Below are 15,288 nucleotides of genomic sequence, written 5' to 3'. Positions count from 1 at the left end.
TCATGTTTGATCGAGTTGATCACGCAACGTGCTATCATGAGTGGCTCGGGTGCATTTGTCATATGAGCTTTAGGGTCTTTAACCCTGGCGGGGCGGGGATCATTACACATCGCCCAAGTCGTTACAAAGTATGTGGCAAGGTAAAGCCCCACCAACCTTGATGCATTAAATGCCTTCAACGATGTAAAACCCCCTTAGGCGAGGGGTCGTAGCTGCCCAACTTTGTCCACCCCCCTTTTGTGGTGGCGGATCCAATAATCTCTTTCAATGTGGCACAACGCCTTTGAAGCAGAGGCTTGGCAGGCGGGGGATTGGGCAGTGTGTAAAGGCCCGTAAACTGGGAGCAAGCATGGACCCTTTTCGAGGAGAAGGAGGTTTTGCATTGCTCCTCTAAAATTAAGACATGTGGGGGGCCTTTGGGGACGAGATAAGCTAGGGATAAGGCCCAAAGGGAGAAAATGACAAAGGGGATGTGTGTGAATGGGCCAACACGAAGGACACGCCAACGGTTTGTGGACATGGAACTGCCATGTCAGCAAACGAAAGACTCAGTGTGAAAAGTTTAGCCTTGGCCAAGAGCCGCTAAAATTAGCGCCACAGCTAAACTAAATCTGGCGGGCACCCTCGAAAAGAGGCTCTCCTTCTCTTCCAATTCTAGCGGTAAATGACTCATACATCTCATCCTTCTTCCTCGTTCTCTCATTTCATTCTTTCGAGGACTTTGTCTGCTTTCATCTCCCGGTAGCAGCCATAGCTGCAGTGCTTTACGAGTCTGTGAGCGGATTCCGGAGTGTCTTTGCCTCCCGCAAATCCTTCTTTCCTCAGGATTTCTCGCTCTCGGCTCGATGTTTGATCTTCCAATGAATTGTTTTACATGTATGCCAATGTTTGCGGGTGTGCCCTGGCTTCGCAGCTGAGAGTTTTTTGCTGAGCTTCGAGATTGCCGATCGATGCGGTCCAACTCATGCAGGCCGGTTGGGGTTGTTCCCCGCATTTAATGCGCACACCGGACTATCCGGAGGTCTGCAGATAAGGCGGGAGTTTTAACCTAGGCAATGGTAAGTCCTGTGGTTGGTCGTGCGACGATTGAAATCTATAACGTACGGATAGCAGAGCAATCATCGTGAACTTTAAAAAACATGCAGGTGTAGATAATTCCTGATTTTGATATTCCGAAAGCTGCATCTCTGCAGAGGATGTTAGAGCAAGAGCGTGGAGATGACCAACTATCGATCGTAAGGTCGAAAAGCCGCAACGGGGGTGACGAGCTACCGCGAGCAATGAAACATAGATATTAGAGAGGCAGCTGACCGATCGCGAAGAAACAATTTGCCAGTTTGCACGGGAGAGGTAGCTGAGTTAGAAGAAGCCAACAATTGGAACCAGGTGAGGGGCCAAACACGCTGGGGACGGTGATACCGCTGGTGGATGAGCAGGCTTTCTTTCTAAGGCTGTACAGAATATGCAAAGGTAAGTACGCTTCAGCGTGTGTGATTGCAAACAAGAGCAGGCAAGTACATGAGGAGCATGCGATCTTGCAAGCGCAGCAAGATTTATGCTAATTCAGTAAGTTGTTTGGGAGTTTTAAAGCATGCAATTGTAGTTTCAATGTTGCGAGCAGCAGCAGCACGGGACAAAGAAGCAGCCGTACTGGGTAGAATAAACGGGAGTGAGTAGGTGAGGGACGTAGGCTTCGCTGCACTCTTGGGAATAAAGCCGACGAAACGAGCTAAAATATTTCTGGGAGGATCGCAAGCAAATCAAATTTAACGGCAGCGAGCGTTTCAGCAGAATTTGCGAGCGATTGCAGTAAGTTACCTCCGAGGTGCTCCTTCAGAGTCATGGATACCCCGTAACAAAGATTGCAAGGTGCAGCAGGATTTCGTTCTGGGGGAGAACACGGCAAGCAAAAGCAGTTGTAGCTGAAGCAAGCTGGAGAGGCGAACAGTTCTGAACGCTCAATTTTGGAGTGAGAAACATTGGTAAGTGGAGCAAGTTCTGATCTCTCAATTCCTGCTGTTTTGGCCGAAATTTTGGGATCTGAACGTAGGAGAAACGAGAGAATTCTGGTGCAGAAACTGGAGTAGCTGGGAAAGCTGCGGTCTTGTGTGGCAAAAGTTGCAAGTGTTAAAAGAAGAGGAGGAGTTAGAAGAAGAGTTTGAGAGAGAGAGAGAGAAAGAAGAGAGTAAGAAAGATGAGCTCACCACCGAGTTCTCCTCCGTCAAGGCGGAGCAGCCAGCAAGGGTCTCAGCTGCTGCAAGAGCTGGAGGTGTTGAGCCAAGCTCTCTACCAGGCCCAACGAAAGGGCTTCCCTCCACAGCACCAAGCTCAAGCTCCAGCTCCATCACCCAAGAAGTCTTCCTTCCTCTCTCGCAGAGAAACCCTCCCTGCTAGACGGTTCTCCTCCTATGAGCGCAACAAGGACGTTTCAACCCACAATGACCCCATTCCCCTCCCAGGCTTCGCCTCCCTTGATACCCCTCCTTCCTTCACCCGCCACTCCATGTCTGTCCCCCAGGTCCCTTCCTCCCTCGAGCAAAAGCCTCCTGCTTCCAATGCCCGCCCCCGTTTCCCATCCTCCACCCTTCCCTCTCAGCCCCTCCCTGCCTGGAGCGAGGAGAAACCATCCGACATCCGCTCCCGCCTCGACCGCCGCCTTTCTCAGCCCTGGCCTTCCAAAAGCTCTGACAAGCTTGCCCCCGAAGAGCCTGACTGGTCTGATGATGCTCCTGATCCCAGTCGCAAGCTTGACTCCTCTGCGGAAAAGAAAAAAAGCATTTGGAGCTGGAAGCCCCTCCGTGCCCTTTCTCATATTGGCAGACAGCGATTTCATTGCGTCTTTTCTGCATATGTCCATGCAATTGAGGGTCTTCCCGCGGCCATGAATGGCCTCCGTCTCTGTGTGCATATGAGGAAGGAGGAGACCAAAGAAGATGCCGTGCAGACTATGCCTAGCCGTGTTTTCCAAGGTATTGCAGAGTTTGAGGAGACACTGTTCATGAAGTGCACTCTTTATGGCAGCAAAGGTCCCTCGCACAACCTGAAATTTATGTCCAAGGCCTTCATCGTGTCTGTGATGGCCCCAGATGTTGAAGAACTAGACCTTGGAAGGCACCAGCTTGATCTCAGCAGGTTGCTTGCTGATAATATGGATGATAAGAAGGGTGGACCAGAGAAAGGGAGCAGCTGGGACACTAATTTAGATCTCTCAGGAAAGGCCAAGGGAGGGAAATTGATCATCACTTTCAATTATGAGATACTTGACAAGGATTCTGCGACTTCTACTAGTTCTAGCTCCAGGTTCCGAGGCTCACCCACACATCGATCATCAATTCGCACGTCGTACAGTCTTCCAAATTCAGCACATGGAACCCCCAGAAGTGCCACTGTCAGAGGACACAGTAACCACTCGCCAAGTGTTTCAGAGCCAGGAAATGACTATGGCGATGGCCTTGCAATGGAACATCTGAACTTGGATGACCCCTCTTCATTGGAAGGTGCTTATGAGCTCAAAGGGCGACAGGCATTGGAGGAGCAACGCTTCCCAGAGTTGCATTCACAATTTGAGAGACAGTCTCCTCATTCTCTTGATGCCTTCAATGCCTTTCCTAATTTTGAACCCAAATTGGCACCTGCAACTCCAAGGCAGTCTGTAGAAAATGCAGATACTGAAAGAAACACTAAAATAGCTGATACAGTTAGCGAAAAAGATGAAGCAGATGAAGCTTCCACTGAGGATGAGGCAGAATTTGTGGTGGTTGACCAGGGCACCGAGATTGATAAGTCTGTTGAGGGTCCTATGGATGAGGGAGAAATCGAGGGAAAAGCAATACAGGATGATATAGATGACCTTACTGCTCAGTTGCTTGAAGATAATGAGGAGGAAAGGGGACTAGAGGCTGACAAAGAAGTACAGCTTTTATCTGCACAAGATAAAACCACCACAAACTCATTTGATGTACTGGAAAAGAGTTTGGGTAAAAGTGAGGTAGATGTGGATGAAAATGGGAAAACTGCAAATGTGGAGGAGGGTGAGAAGAAAGAGACTGTGACTTATCAAATGGTAATGCGAACCTTGGAGTCACTTTTACAGGGAACCAGTGCCAAGGAACAGCCTCAAGAGGAGATTTTGGATGAATTGTCAGAATCAGAACAACCTGCAGCCACACATCGTCTTGGTGAGGAGGATGGAGCTCAAAAGCAAGTGATAAATATAGCAGATAGCCAGTCCATGCATGACCAATCTGACACTGTAGGTACCACAAATGTGCAAGGAATAATAGGAATAGCTGGAGAGCGGAAAGGCCTCCATGAGAATGTAGATGATGAGGTTGATCTTGTTGCTGGGGAGTTTTTACATATGCTGGAATCAGGGGACAATCCTTTGGGCCGGAATTCTGACAGTGAGCCAGATTCTCCACGTGCTCGGTTGTTGAAGCAGTTTGAGCAAGAGGCATTGTTGGAAGGAGGGTTTGGTATAGATTTAGATCTTCCAGAAGTCCCAGAGCTTTTTCTGGACGATGCTTCAAATGATACAGATCTGGGACCAGGGGTTGCTTCCACTTCTTCCTCAAAGAGAGCAGGGGCTGCTTCTACAGTGGAGAAAACTTCGAAGTGGGATAGTGACGAGGACAAGGAACTCAGCTCCATCATGGAAGCAGCAGAATCTGAACTTCAACGAGCTACACAAAGTCTGCGGAGCAAGACTCGGGCAAAGATGCTAGAAGATGCAGAAACAGAAGCTCTGATGCAGGAATGGGGCTTGAATGAGAAAGCTTTTGTAAGCTCGCCTCCAAAGCAGGCATTCAAGCAGCAGGAACCGCCTCCGCTTGCGAAGGGATTAGGGGCTGCAATTTCTGTGAAAGATGGAGGTTCCTTGAGGTCCATGAACCCTTTGCATTTTCAATCTAATAAAGGCAGTGGAAAGCTAATCATGCAAGTGTCCAAGCCAGTTGTGCTGCCTGCAGAAATGGGTTCAGGCACTGTCGATATACTTCGCAACATGGCCTCCATGGGAATAGAGAACATGGCCGTTCAAGCCATGACAGCTATGCCTTTGGAAGATGTTACTGGCAAGTCAGTAGAGCAGATTGCGATAGAGGGCATGGCGGCCAGCAGATCCTTCAGGAATGGGTATGTAATTCTGTCCTATCTGATTATTTTTAGATACATTTTCTGCTTTTTGTATTGTTCTGTTTCAATATGGTATACTTGTTGCAGGCCTCTATCCCTATTTGGACATTGGTGGGTGCTTCTAGACTTTACAGAGGCATTTATGTTGCCTTTATGTTGTTGGCATCTGCCTAGTGGAAATGAAATTTTGTAGGAACATCAAATATAGTGATGCTCATAAATTACCATTGGTGGCCACTTCTTTATTTGTATGGGCAGACAAAGTGCAACGCTGTGCTGTGCACACTCTAGGGAAGATGTGGGGTTTCATTGTGGTTTAGTTGTGATCTAGTTCACATGTTCAGTCACGAATGATCATTTGAGAACAAGTGTCCCACTCATCTTAGCTTGTGGGGGCAGTTATCCAGGATCCATCTGCAGAGATGGAGAATTTATTTTTGATGTTATTCATATCATGCAGGGTTGAATTGATGCATAGCAGAGCTCCCATTTTTTTTGCCCAATTTAGGGGGATTCAAAGTAGGTTTTAGAGGGAATCATAAACTCTCAATGTGCTGCCATCACATTTTGAAAGTCAGATTCCTCTTATATCTTTTCACATTCAGGAACCTGCCATTGACTCTGAATGGCTGTGTTAAGGTGCCTCTTCAAGCTCATTTTCCTTTGTGATGCTTGTCCTTTGTTTATTGCCTTGCGTAGCACTGTTTGCTGTGCATTGAAAGGTGACCCCCCCTCCTCTATGGGTTCTAACCACATAATTAGCAGGATTGGATCTTGTATGGTTCAAGCCTGTCTCCATGTTGGTCTGATTATCGAGCTTACAGAGCTCCTCCTCCCATGGTACCCATTCCTGCCCCTCGACAAGGTCCTGACTTATAGAGCCATTTCTCCCTAGCTATCCACTCCTGCCCCTCCACACACCAACATGCTGCCTCACATTGCTAGTGGTGAGCCTTTCCGAATGCATGCCTCTGTTCCTGTGTGTGTAAATAGTCGGTCATGGTTGCGGCATGTTTTGTGGTGAATGCTTCTTTCCCTTGACGTGAAGAAACCAGGCTGCAAGCAAAGCTTCCATGACATCCCTAGTTGAGGGGGGTATCTTGATGAGGAGCTCTACCTATCGTCTCCAAAACCAGCAACCAGTGTTTGATGCCCTCCATCCATTTGGATTTTAGGACCTTTCTCTTCACCGTCTTTTGCGTTTAATAGTCGGGACTCGGGTCCCCAAGGAAGGGAGTTTGATCGCTGGTACTTTGTGAATGTACCTAACTTCTCTCTCTATCCCAAAGTAATTCCAAAAGCAGACTCGCAGGTTTTAATAAAGAGAACAAAGTATGGTGTAGTCTCTCTTACTAGTCAGAAACAGTTTTGGGAAGTTTTTCCATCTCATTCTAGGTGTCTTTCACAGGCTGCCTCCCCAAGCCTGAACCCCATATAGCAGAACTGATGTTAGGAGCATGCCAAATAGGTCTTTCTGCTTCTATTCTTTTCTCCATAGATCTATTCCATCTATGGTTGGAGGAAATGTCAACCCCCAAGGAAGTGTTTACGGTCTTAACCTGGCTATCCCCACTGTTCTGGTAAAGTGTTCCAAGAAAGTAATAAGTTTCTGTGTTTTATCTTGGATGCCAGGTTGGGATTGACATATCCATTGAGCAGCAGGTGGCACCAGGTTAAAGATAGTTCTGCCATTGTAGATCAGAGTGGACTGCTTTGGTTTCAGATGAATACCGCAGGGCCAGACAGCGAGATACCTCGGATGCCAGGTGGTTATTGACATCACAGCAGAGCAGCAGACTGCCCTGGTCCTTGAGAGTGTTCGGCGCAAGCTTCTCTATTGGAGCTCGGCCAAACTCTCCCTCGCAGGTCGTGCCTTCGTGGCAAACCAGGTCCTTCTTGCCACGGCTTGGTATATAGCCTCCTACTGGTGCTTTCACAGAGGATGCATTGGGCAGCTCCGACGGTTGGTACGGAACTTCCTCTTGGCAGGTCTAGACGGCACGAGGAACACTAGGGCCCCCGAGTAGCTTGGCAGACGGTGATCATGCCGCAGGCACTGGGAGGCTTGGGAATCATTGATCTGGAGATGCAGAGCAAGGCCCTTCTGGGCAAGTTGGTGTTTCGTGGCCTCACCCCAGGGGCAGAGCCTTGGAAGCTCCTCTTACAGCGTGGGCTTCTGAGGAACACCCCACGCACTGGGGGACAGTGGCAGCCTTCACATAGATGGATCTTCTCAGAGGCCCCCTTACGGGGAAGGGCTCCCCCCTGATGAGGAGTCTTCACAGAGTTTGGCAAAGACTAGCAGGGGGTCTCATCCGTGCTCCGCCCAGATGGAGAGAGGAGTTTGAGCGCCAGCCCCTTATGTGGCACCCAGAGGTCAGAGATCAGGAGGGACGCATGCTCGGGTAGCGGACTCACATTGGTTAGGCACAGTGGGACAGTGGTTCAGTAGGGTCTTTTGGTTGCTGGAGCAGACTACCTATGGAGGCAGAGGCGAGGCTCGACGCCCTAGCGCATCTGCGAGGGGCAGGGCAGCGGATGGGTGAGATTGACTTAGCCATTCCTGAGTCCTGGTGGGAAGGACTTCACATTTGGAGAGACATCAGATGGTTGGGGCAGTTTTCTCGTACTGGTGTTCCCTTGAGGATATTGATGCAGCACGGCAACACGCACCCCCGGCTTCTTCCGTGTATGACCTGGAGACCTACTTCAGTCCCTCATTGGAAGCGACCGTGAGATGGATGGGAGTCTTGATGGGATACACTGGCAGATGATCAGAGTGGTAGGACGCTTGGGGAAGGAGTGGCAGAGTGACCCTCCTAGTATCTCAAAGCAAGACGCCTCTAGATGGCGCCTTTGGCTATGTAGGGTAGACCCCTGAGGGAGGTCCAGTGGGATCCGAGGGAGTGGTTCTGGCCCTCCAGGGGCGGCCTAGCTGAGACGGTGGATGAGGTGCCCTTCTTTTCCTACACCACACGGATTGGCAGGAGACTTCAGATGGACTCGTCGAGGTGGACCCTTTCGAGGGAGAGACACTGGGTGACCCAGAGAGTGGCTCGGGATATTCGCTGCAGGTTGTGGACGCGGTTGTGGTCGAGCTTGCGGCGGAGGAAGATCTCATACTTCTTCTGGTTGGCAGCCCACGGAGGATTGCCCATCGGCCCATGGTTGGTGTAGATGCGAGTGGAGGGGCAGTGCCACTGTTGCTCCGATGGTGTCCTGGAGAGTATCCCGCATTGCCTATGGAGTTGTCATAGCGCAGTGAGGATCTGGATGAGAGCCCTCAGGATCATGACACGTATGCAGAGTCTGCACAGAGACTACACCTGGGGGATGGTGGCTTGGTTGACAGAGGGAGGACACACGTTCCAGATCGATGAGATCTCCCCAGCCTAGTGGATACAGGGTCAGAGCATTCAGCGGATTGCACTCCACGAGGCAGTCCCCCCTGACACCCTAGCTCCTCCTCCTAGGGAGGACAGTGTTTGGGAGATGGTAGCCAGCATCACGGCTTGGAACATTTGGGTGGCTCGTTGTAGTCTTGTGATGGGAGAGCACTTGGTTTAACCCTCAGCTACCTTAGTTGCCATCTGGTAGGATATCATCTACACTCTATGGACCATCTGGGAGCGTGGGACTCCAGGCTCCAAGGCGACTATTGAGAGGCATGCTCGTTTCTGCAAGGCTTGGCCTGCAGGTGTTTTCTACATCTTCACTCCGCGAGGGATTCGCTGGCTGTATAGTCCTCCCACTTGGCTGTTAGCCCCAGCTCCAGAGATCCCCTAGGCAGTGAGCTGGATTTCTCTGGAACAGGCCAGTTTCTTTCTTTCAGCCTTTTCCGGTTTTTTCTATACTCAGCACCTTCGGGGCTGCTGTCTTGTATGAAATCTTTCAAGCATTAATAGAAGGTTCCTTTCTTTGAAGAAAAAAAAAAGATCAGAGTGGACTGACTAAGGGACTTGTAACGATACTTCTACAAGTTCAAAGCAACAATACCGCTTCCACCCTATGCTTCTGCCTATATGTTGGAGGGATTATAATCTTTGCAGGCTTGCTACTATTGCTGGAGCAAAAATCGAAGCCTTGTCCAGCTCCGAAGAGTTCTAGCAGTTAGGGCCTTGGAACTATCTCAGAGACGTCCTAGATGATTACCCCATTGCGCTGGAGTAATTTTGGCAGCCACATGAGAGGAGCAGTGAAACCCCTCCTCTTTGACTTTATGATGGGGGATCGGATGTTCCGCATGATGGAGGGGTGGTTGGGCCAGCAAGGGAAGGAGCTTTGGATCACCAATGGTCATATTGCCACCCTTCAGCTCACTTTTTTGAGAGATGGACGAGGCTTGGGTTTAGCAGCTTGCTGTGATTAGGTTGGGGCCTGATGAGCAGCTTTGAGAGATTACACACTGACTGCTGAACTAGTGCGCCAGCAGGCTAGGCAGCCAGTCATGCCTTTGGCATGCTGCCGCATGGACACAGACTACTCTCCATCCAAACCCCCCACGGAAATTCCAGAAATCCTCAACTGTCACATAGGCTTCCACTCATTGGAAGGCCTTGTTTGCCATCCCCCTACCCTCCCTATCCCTCCCTATGGGTTAGAGCATAGTGAGTTGGAGCGTGCACGGTTACATGATCGTGCATGTTAGCAGCTACAACCGTTGATACTCACTTGGAGTTGTAGGGAGCCTTGGTGGGACTGTCAATTTATATTCTTATGATACGGAAGCACATGTTTTTTAAGTTTTGGATATTAGATGACGGCACCATCTTCTCTTGAGAAGAGATCTGGAGGTTTGATCCCTAGAGCAAGGTGTGTTCATTTCAGTAGCCTAGGTCTTAGCCCGGTGAGCTCATAGGAGGATGGGCTGTTGAGATAGGCTTGAGGGTGGGAGACTCTAGGATATTGTCAACTGCGTGCACCTTTTTGGAGATGGTTTACTGAGAGCCTTCCAGATGTGGGACTCTTGGATTGTTGGATATTCAGAGTTTGATGAGGACAAGCAAGGGGGAGCCTCGTCCTTGGCAATGCCTTCGACCGAGCGTAGCACATGGGATCAGTTTATTTTTGCGGTTAGCGGCCTAGGATCCTTGGTGAGGTAGAGTTATCTAGACTCTAGCTAGAATTCATTATTCCTTTGGCTAGCAGCATTATGACAAACTTGAGAAACTGGAGAGATTTTATGTAGCGAATCGGGCTATTCGTAGAGCTGGGGCCATGGGCATCTTGGCAAGCACAATGATGTTCGACCACTCTCCGATTGTGTTTTACTTGAAGCAGCCTCATTGAGAACTCCCTCAAAGGGGGTGCAGATTCCTGATGCATTGCTATCAGAGGAGGAGGTCTAGCTGCCATAGTAGGGATATGGCAGCTAGAGGATGATCCCCACAGGACTTGGATAGCAGATGCTATTTAGAGTAGTAGTGATGAGCAATGTACATAGGCACTTCAGTGACGACAATCAGTGAGGGACAAGATGTGGTCTCCATAAAGTGACTCAGGGAGGTCCTCCGTCTCCAGAGGGATCCGTCTCCACATCCCAAAGGATCTTGTTGAGGACCTTGTCTCGAGGTGGCTTGTAGGTAGATACGCGAGCGTGTGGCTTGATCTCGAAGTCATGCAGATCTATAGGGCTTAGTTTTCATATCATGTGTCTATGATGCGATGGGGATAGTATGACCAGGTAGTTCTTTCTAACCATTGGTTCATGCTCTACAGGGACTCAGCTACAACGGTTACAAGATGAGGGGCCCATATTCACGTGGACCCTCAAGAACGACTAGAGATGGCCACCTCTTGCTACCGCTAACTTTTTTAGATGGAGGAGTAGTCTCGTGGTTCTTGCAGCCCGAGAGGCAATTTGGGCTCTCATCTCTTGAGGAGACATGTGGAGGCTCCTTTTACAGACGAGCACCCAACTAAGAGGATTTTTGCGCCTTGCCTCCTTCTACAGGCATTTCATATGTCGATTTGCCAAAAAGGAGTGGAAGCACAAGCCTTCAAGAGTAGACAAATCCAAACTTGACTGAGCACTAGGGGAGCTATCTTGAATCGAAGATCTCCTAGAGCACCAATTGTTGGGATATCTCAAGGTGTATGCCTCAGGCACACCTTGGTTTCTATGTGTGAGTGCTAGAGGCACAGTTAGGTGCCCATAATCACAGTTAGGTGGTGGTAGAAGCCACATAGGATGATTGAGAGAATCTAGGAGCAGATTGAGGAGATGATTGTGGAGCTCTGAAGTCATCAGTGATGTCAGTGAGCATGTAAGAGGTGCCTACATAAGGACCTCACTCTTCTTCATTCTATATGCAAGTATTCTGAGTTTGTGTTCACTCTATGCTTTCCTTTCAGTTTGCCAACATGGTATCAGAGCCCTTTGATCCCATTTCTGCCACATCATCATCTTCTTCTCCATCTTCTTCTTCACCATCTCTTCCCCTTCTTCCCAAATCTTGCTAAAGCTTGTTCTCCTCCGTTTCTCTGCCATTCTCCAAGCCCTTCCTGCTGGAGATACATCTCGAAGGGGCGAATCTTTGGCTGCAAGGAATTAACGTATCTTCGTCTCTGCAAGTCGCCATTTCGCGCAGATCGTCGAACCTGTCTTCCACGATTTCTGTGAGACCGCTCCATGTTTCTCTAATTCCTTTCAGAGGGAGCTTCTCCATACCTTGAGCTATCCTGTGCGGAAATCTGAGCAGCAATGGCTACATATTCAAGGTGAAAACAGAGAAAAACCAGTCGAAATTGAAGAAGCAAGCTATGGCGATCTGACGCGGATTTGCGCCCCTCCTCCTCAGTGGACCTTATGTGGTATATGAGCTTTCTTTTGCCTCGGAAAGCCCCTTTTTCTTTGCTTTGGAGAGTGAGATACAAGCCCTCCAAGTTCAGGCCTTTGTTTTTGACAGTTTTGACAAGGTTTTGACAAGGTTTTGAAAGTGATGCTACATTAGATGCTACTTTAGCATTTCTGAGGTTTTGAAGTTTTGAAAAGCATTAGTACAACTGTGGCTACAACTTTCTTTTAAGTTGCTAGACCTGGATTTGATTGGAAAGCTTTCATTTAGCCACCTCTGTGAAGCATATAAGTGAAAGCATCATTGATTGAAATTTGGTCACAAGACTTTGCTACATTAAATGCTTATATTTTGAAGCTTTTCAGTTGTTATTCTAGCCTTATAAGAGAGAAGACACTGCCCAATTCCTGGGTTAGACCCTCTCATGGCTTGCTTATGCAAAATATGTGAAAAGCCAAAACATAAAGCAATGTCTTGTTATGCTACAAAGGAAGAAAATGCCAACATGGCTTCCTTGTTGAAGATTGCCAGGATAATGGTTGCCAAAAATTAAGCAACTTCAAAGACAGAAAATGCCAATCTACTTTCAGTTGATGTGCCTCCACAAGATGAGGCATCCTTTGAAGATTATGCTTTTTAAATCATCTCTATGTATGCTCCAGATCTCTCTTTTTATGTTGAGTCAAGGTACTCAGCCTGGATTGTTATGCTCTAGCCGAGATAGCATGACCTCGGATAGATCGGTGGGCATTTTCTCTTAGATGACCAACTTTTGTAATAGTTAATGTGCGTAATTAAAATGGTCAAGAGAAGTAACTGCCAAGGTCCTAGGTGAGGGCGAAATGGCATTGACTAGGTAGTTCTGAGTGCTAAGGCCTAGGTGCACCAAAATGTGCAATAATGCCAAGGGGCAAGGGGTTTAATGTGCCCCAAGAGAGGGGTAAAAATGGTGCACCAAGTGGAGAGGCTAAATTGATGACATTTGGCAAGGAGAACTATCTAGGGAATTGAGGGTCTCATGGATAGGTATGAAAAATAACGTACGTATCTGATGATTCATGATTCATGAGAATAGGCTGGGTGGAATAACAGAGAGCCATCGCCCGTGATTGTTTCAACGACGTGAAGAGGTTCATGTTACAGATAGAATCGTGGATAGATAAAATCGTTGACATTTTGGTATCAGAGCATGGTTAGAGGATGAAAGGGATTCGTGATCTACGATGGAATCGGTGAAGGCGTAGGATAACGAGGGTCGTACGTGATGTGATCCTGGGCGAGCGACGGTGTAACAAGAAAAAGGATGATCTGCGCCAAGAGGAGCGTAGGGTCTAGAGAAGGATAGACGGGTCGAGCTGCACGTGAGCTTGGGCGCTGTTGACGTCGAAAGAGCGTTGAGGGCACGACTTTCGTCACCTGCAAACACCTCATGACCACGCTTTGTGACCTTCACGGAGCTCGTCGCTGGTCGCAGGATTCTCCGTCTTGCCTGTCAACCTAGTGATCATCTTGCGTAGCACTTCCTTCATGGCAAGTCTGGAATTTGTGACGGTTCTTTAGTTCTGCTGTGACCTCCCAATATCATTGGACAGAACTGATCGGCGCTAGGTGAGGCTACGTAGAGATCGACAGAAAGCAGGCTCGGAGCATTCGTCGGCACCCCTGCGTGCGAAATTAAAGGGCGACTCTGGAGATGCAGATCTATTACTGAGCCATCGTTTCGGGCTTGGACCTCCACCCACTGGGCTGCCTAGTTTCTCTCGTGAGGCAACGCCTGCCTTGGCTCCGCAACGTCGGATTATTTTATCAGGGAGCTCTTTCCCCCGTACAGTTTTTTTTTGTTTTCAATTGGTCCTGTTATTTCTGCACTGTAATTTAAAAAAAAAACCAGGAAAGCAGGACAGAAGTGAAGGGTGTATATATTGGTTATTTGGGTTTTTTTTTTTAAAAAAAAAGAGAAAAAAAAAAGAAAAAAAAAATCCCATCTTCCACTGTGAACCTATGGAAGCAGAAGGGCAGAATTTAAGAGTGAATCCTAGTGAGTCTAGAGTACAGTCTACACAACAGATGTCACATCATGCAGCACTTACATTGATTGGTAGGATTTCGATATTAGAGGATGCTTTACAGCAGATTATGAACCAGTAGCTTCAAGTGAATGCTGGGCAAAATGAGATCAGGGAGATGGTGCAAGCCTTGTCGGCTAGACCGTCTAGAACTGATAAGGGCAAAGCTCCAGCAGAGCCAGAGCCCAGTATACATTCCTTAGAGCGCGCAAGGGTCAAAGTGCCCAATATCGCTAATTATTGACCGGAGAAGTACGCTGGTCGGATGACCGAGCGCAGCTCTGATGTGATCGAGGTTTGGTTACACAAGTGGGAAGAAGCCTTCGCCATTTGTGAGATTAGATCCGATCTAAAGAAAATCCGCGAGGCCACACATCTGTTTATTGAGGCAGCGGACAGATGGTGGATAAAGCAACAGAAGGATCAAGTTGCTCCAACCACCTGGGAAGGGTTTCAAGCTGAATTCAAGAAACACTTTCTCCCACCTGATGAAGAATCCCGAGCTTGGGATGCTTATAGAAATCTTCGTCAGAGGAGTCTGTCAGTGGCAGAGTACACTGACAAATTCAGGGAATGTGTCATGAAAATAACAGACCCTCTCCCTATGTCGGTTCAGTTAAAGGACTATATCTATGGACTGAATGACAAGATCAAAATGGAAGTTCAGGCTAAATATGTGACTACACTAGATGAATCTATAGCAGTAGCCCTGAACTATGAGGATGCCAGAGGCAGATCTGGTGGATTTGTGCAGGCAGGGACTCAGTATGAGTACCCGAAGAAAGGAGGGCTTCCGAGGAAATGGGTTTCAAAGACAAGTGTCTCGCAGCCAAGTGGCCAAACCAAGCAGGTGAAGCCGGTTGAGGGACCAGTAAAAACAAGTACTACCGTTGGGGTGAAAAGGAAAATAACTCCAATGGCAGCCCGGGCTTGGTCAAAGTCCTCGTTGACCCGTGAACAAAAAGAGAAAGCTAGAAAAGAAGGATTGTGCTTCGGCTGCCTTCAGCGACATCAGTGGAAGGATTGTCCACTGAATAAAGACCGTCGCACGGCTAATATGATAATATTTGAATGCGACGTGGAAATGCAAGAGAGTCCCAATGCGGAACATATGCAGATGCAACTGGCGGGACCTTCTCAAAGGTTAGTACCTTGTTTGTTATGTGTATTTGTTGCTAAGTTAGTGACGAGTGCACCTGATAACATCCTATCTAGGCTTGCAGCAACGGGGTATACAGCCTTCAATGATACGGAGTTAATTAAAATGAAAGGGCAAGTGGCCAGTCATGATG

General features: G+C 48.3%; 1 protein-coding gene across 3 annotated transcripts in view; it reads left to right on the top strand.

Annotated features, from left to right (window-relative positions):
- Window positions 1-595: 595 nt before the first annotated feature.
- The window catches only part of LOC147884067 (protein PLASTID MOVEMENT IMPAIRED 1-RELATED 1-like), a 30,618-nt gene continuing 15,925 nt past the window's right edge, over window positions 596-15,288 (top strand). The window contains exons 1-3 of one of the 3 annotated variants that reach the window (XM_087399004.1): window positions 596-660; window positions 914-1,058; window positions 1,194-5,133. In XM_087399004.1, the coding sequence (XP_087255130.1) occupies window positions 2,195-5,133 (2,939 nt within the window). In that variant the 5' untranslated portion in view covers window positions 596-660; window positions 914-1,058; window positions 1,194-2,194. The other 2 variants (XM_087399005.1, XM_087399006.1) reach the window with 2 other exon arrangements.

Source organism: Dipteris shenzhenensis, chromosome 27 (assembly GCF_047967505.1).
Source record: "Dipteris shenzhenensis isolate YYH24624 ecotype China chromosome 27, Dip_SZ_1.0, whole genome shotgun sequence".
In the NCBI taxonomy this organism is placed as follows: domain Eukaryota; kingdom Viridiplantae; phylum Streptophyta; class Polypodiopsida; order Gleicheniales; family Dipteridaceae; genus Dipteris; species Dipteris shenzhenensis.
This window is presented reverse-complemented; position numbering and strand designations above follow the sequence as displayed.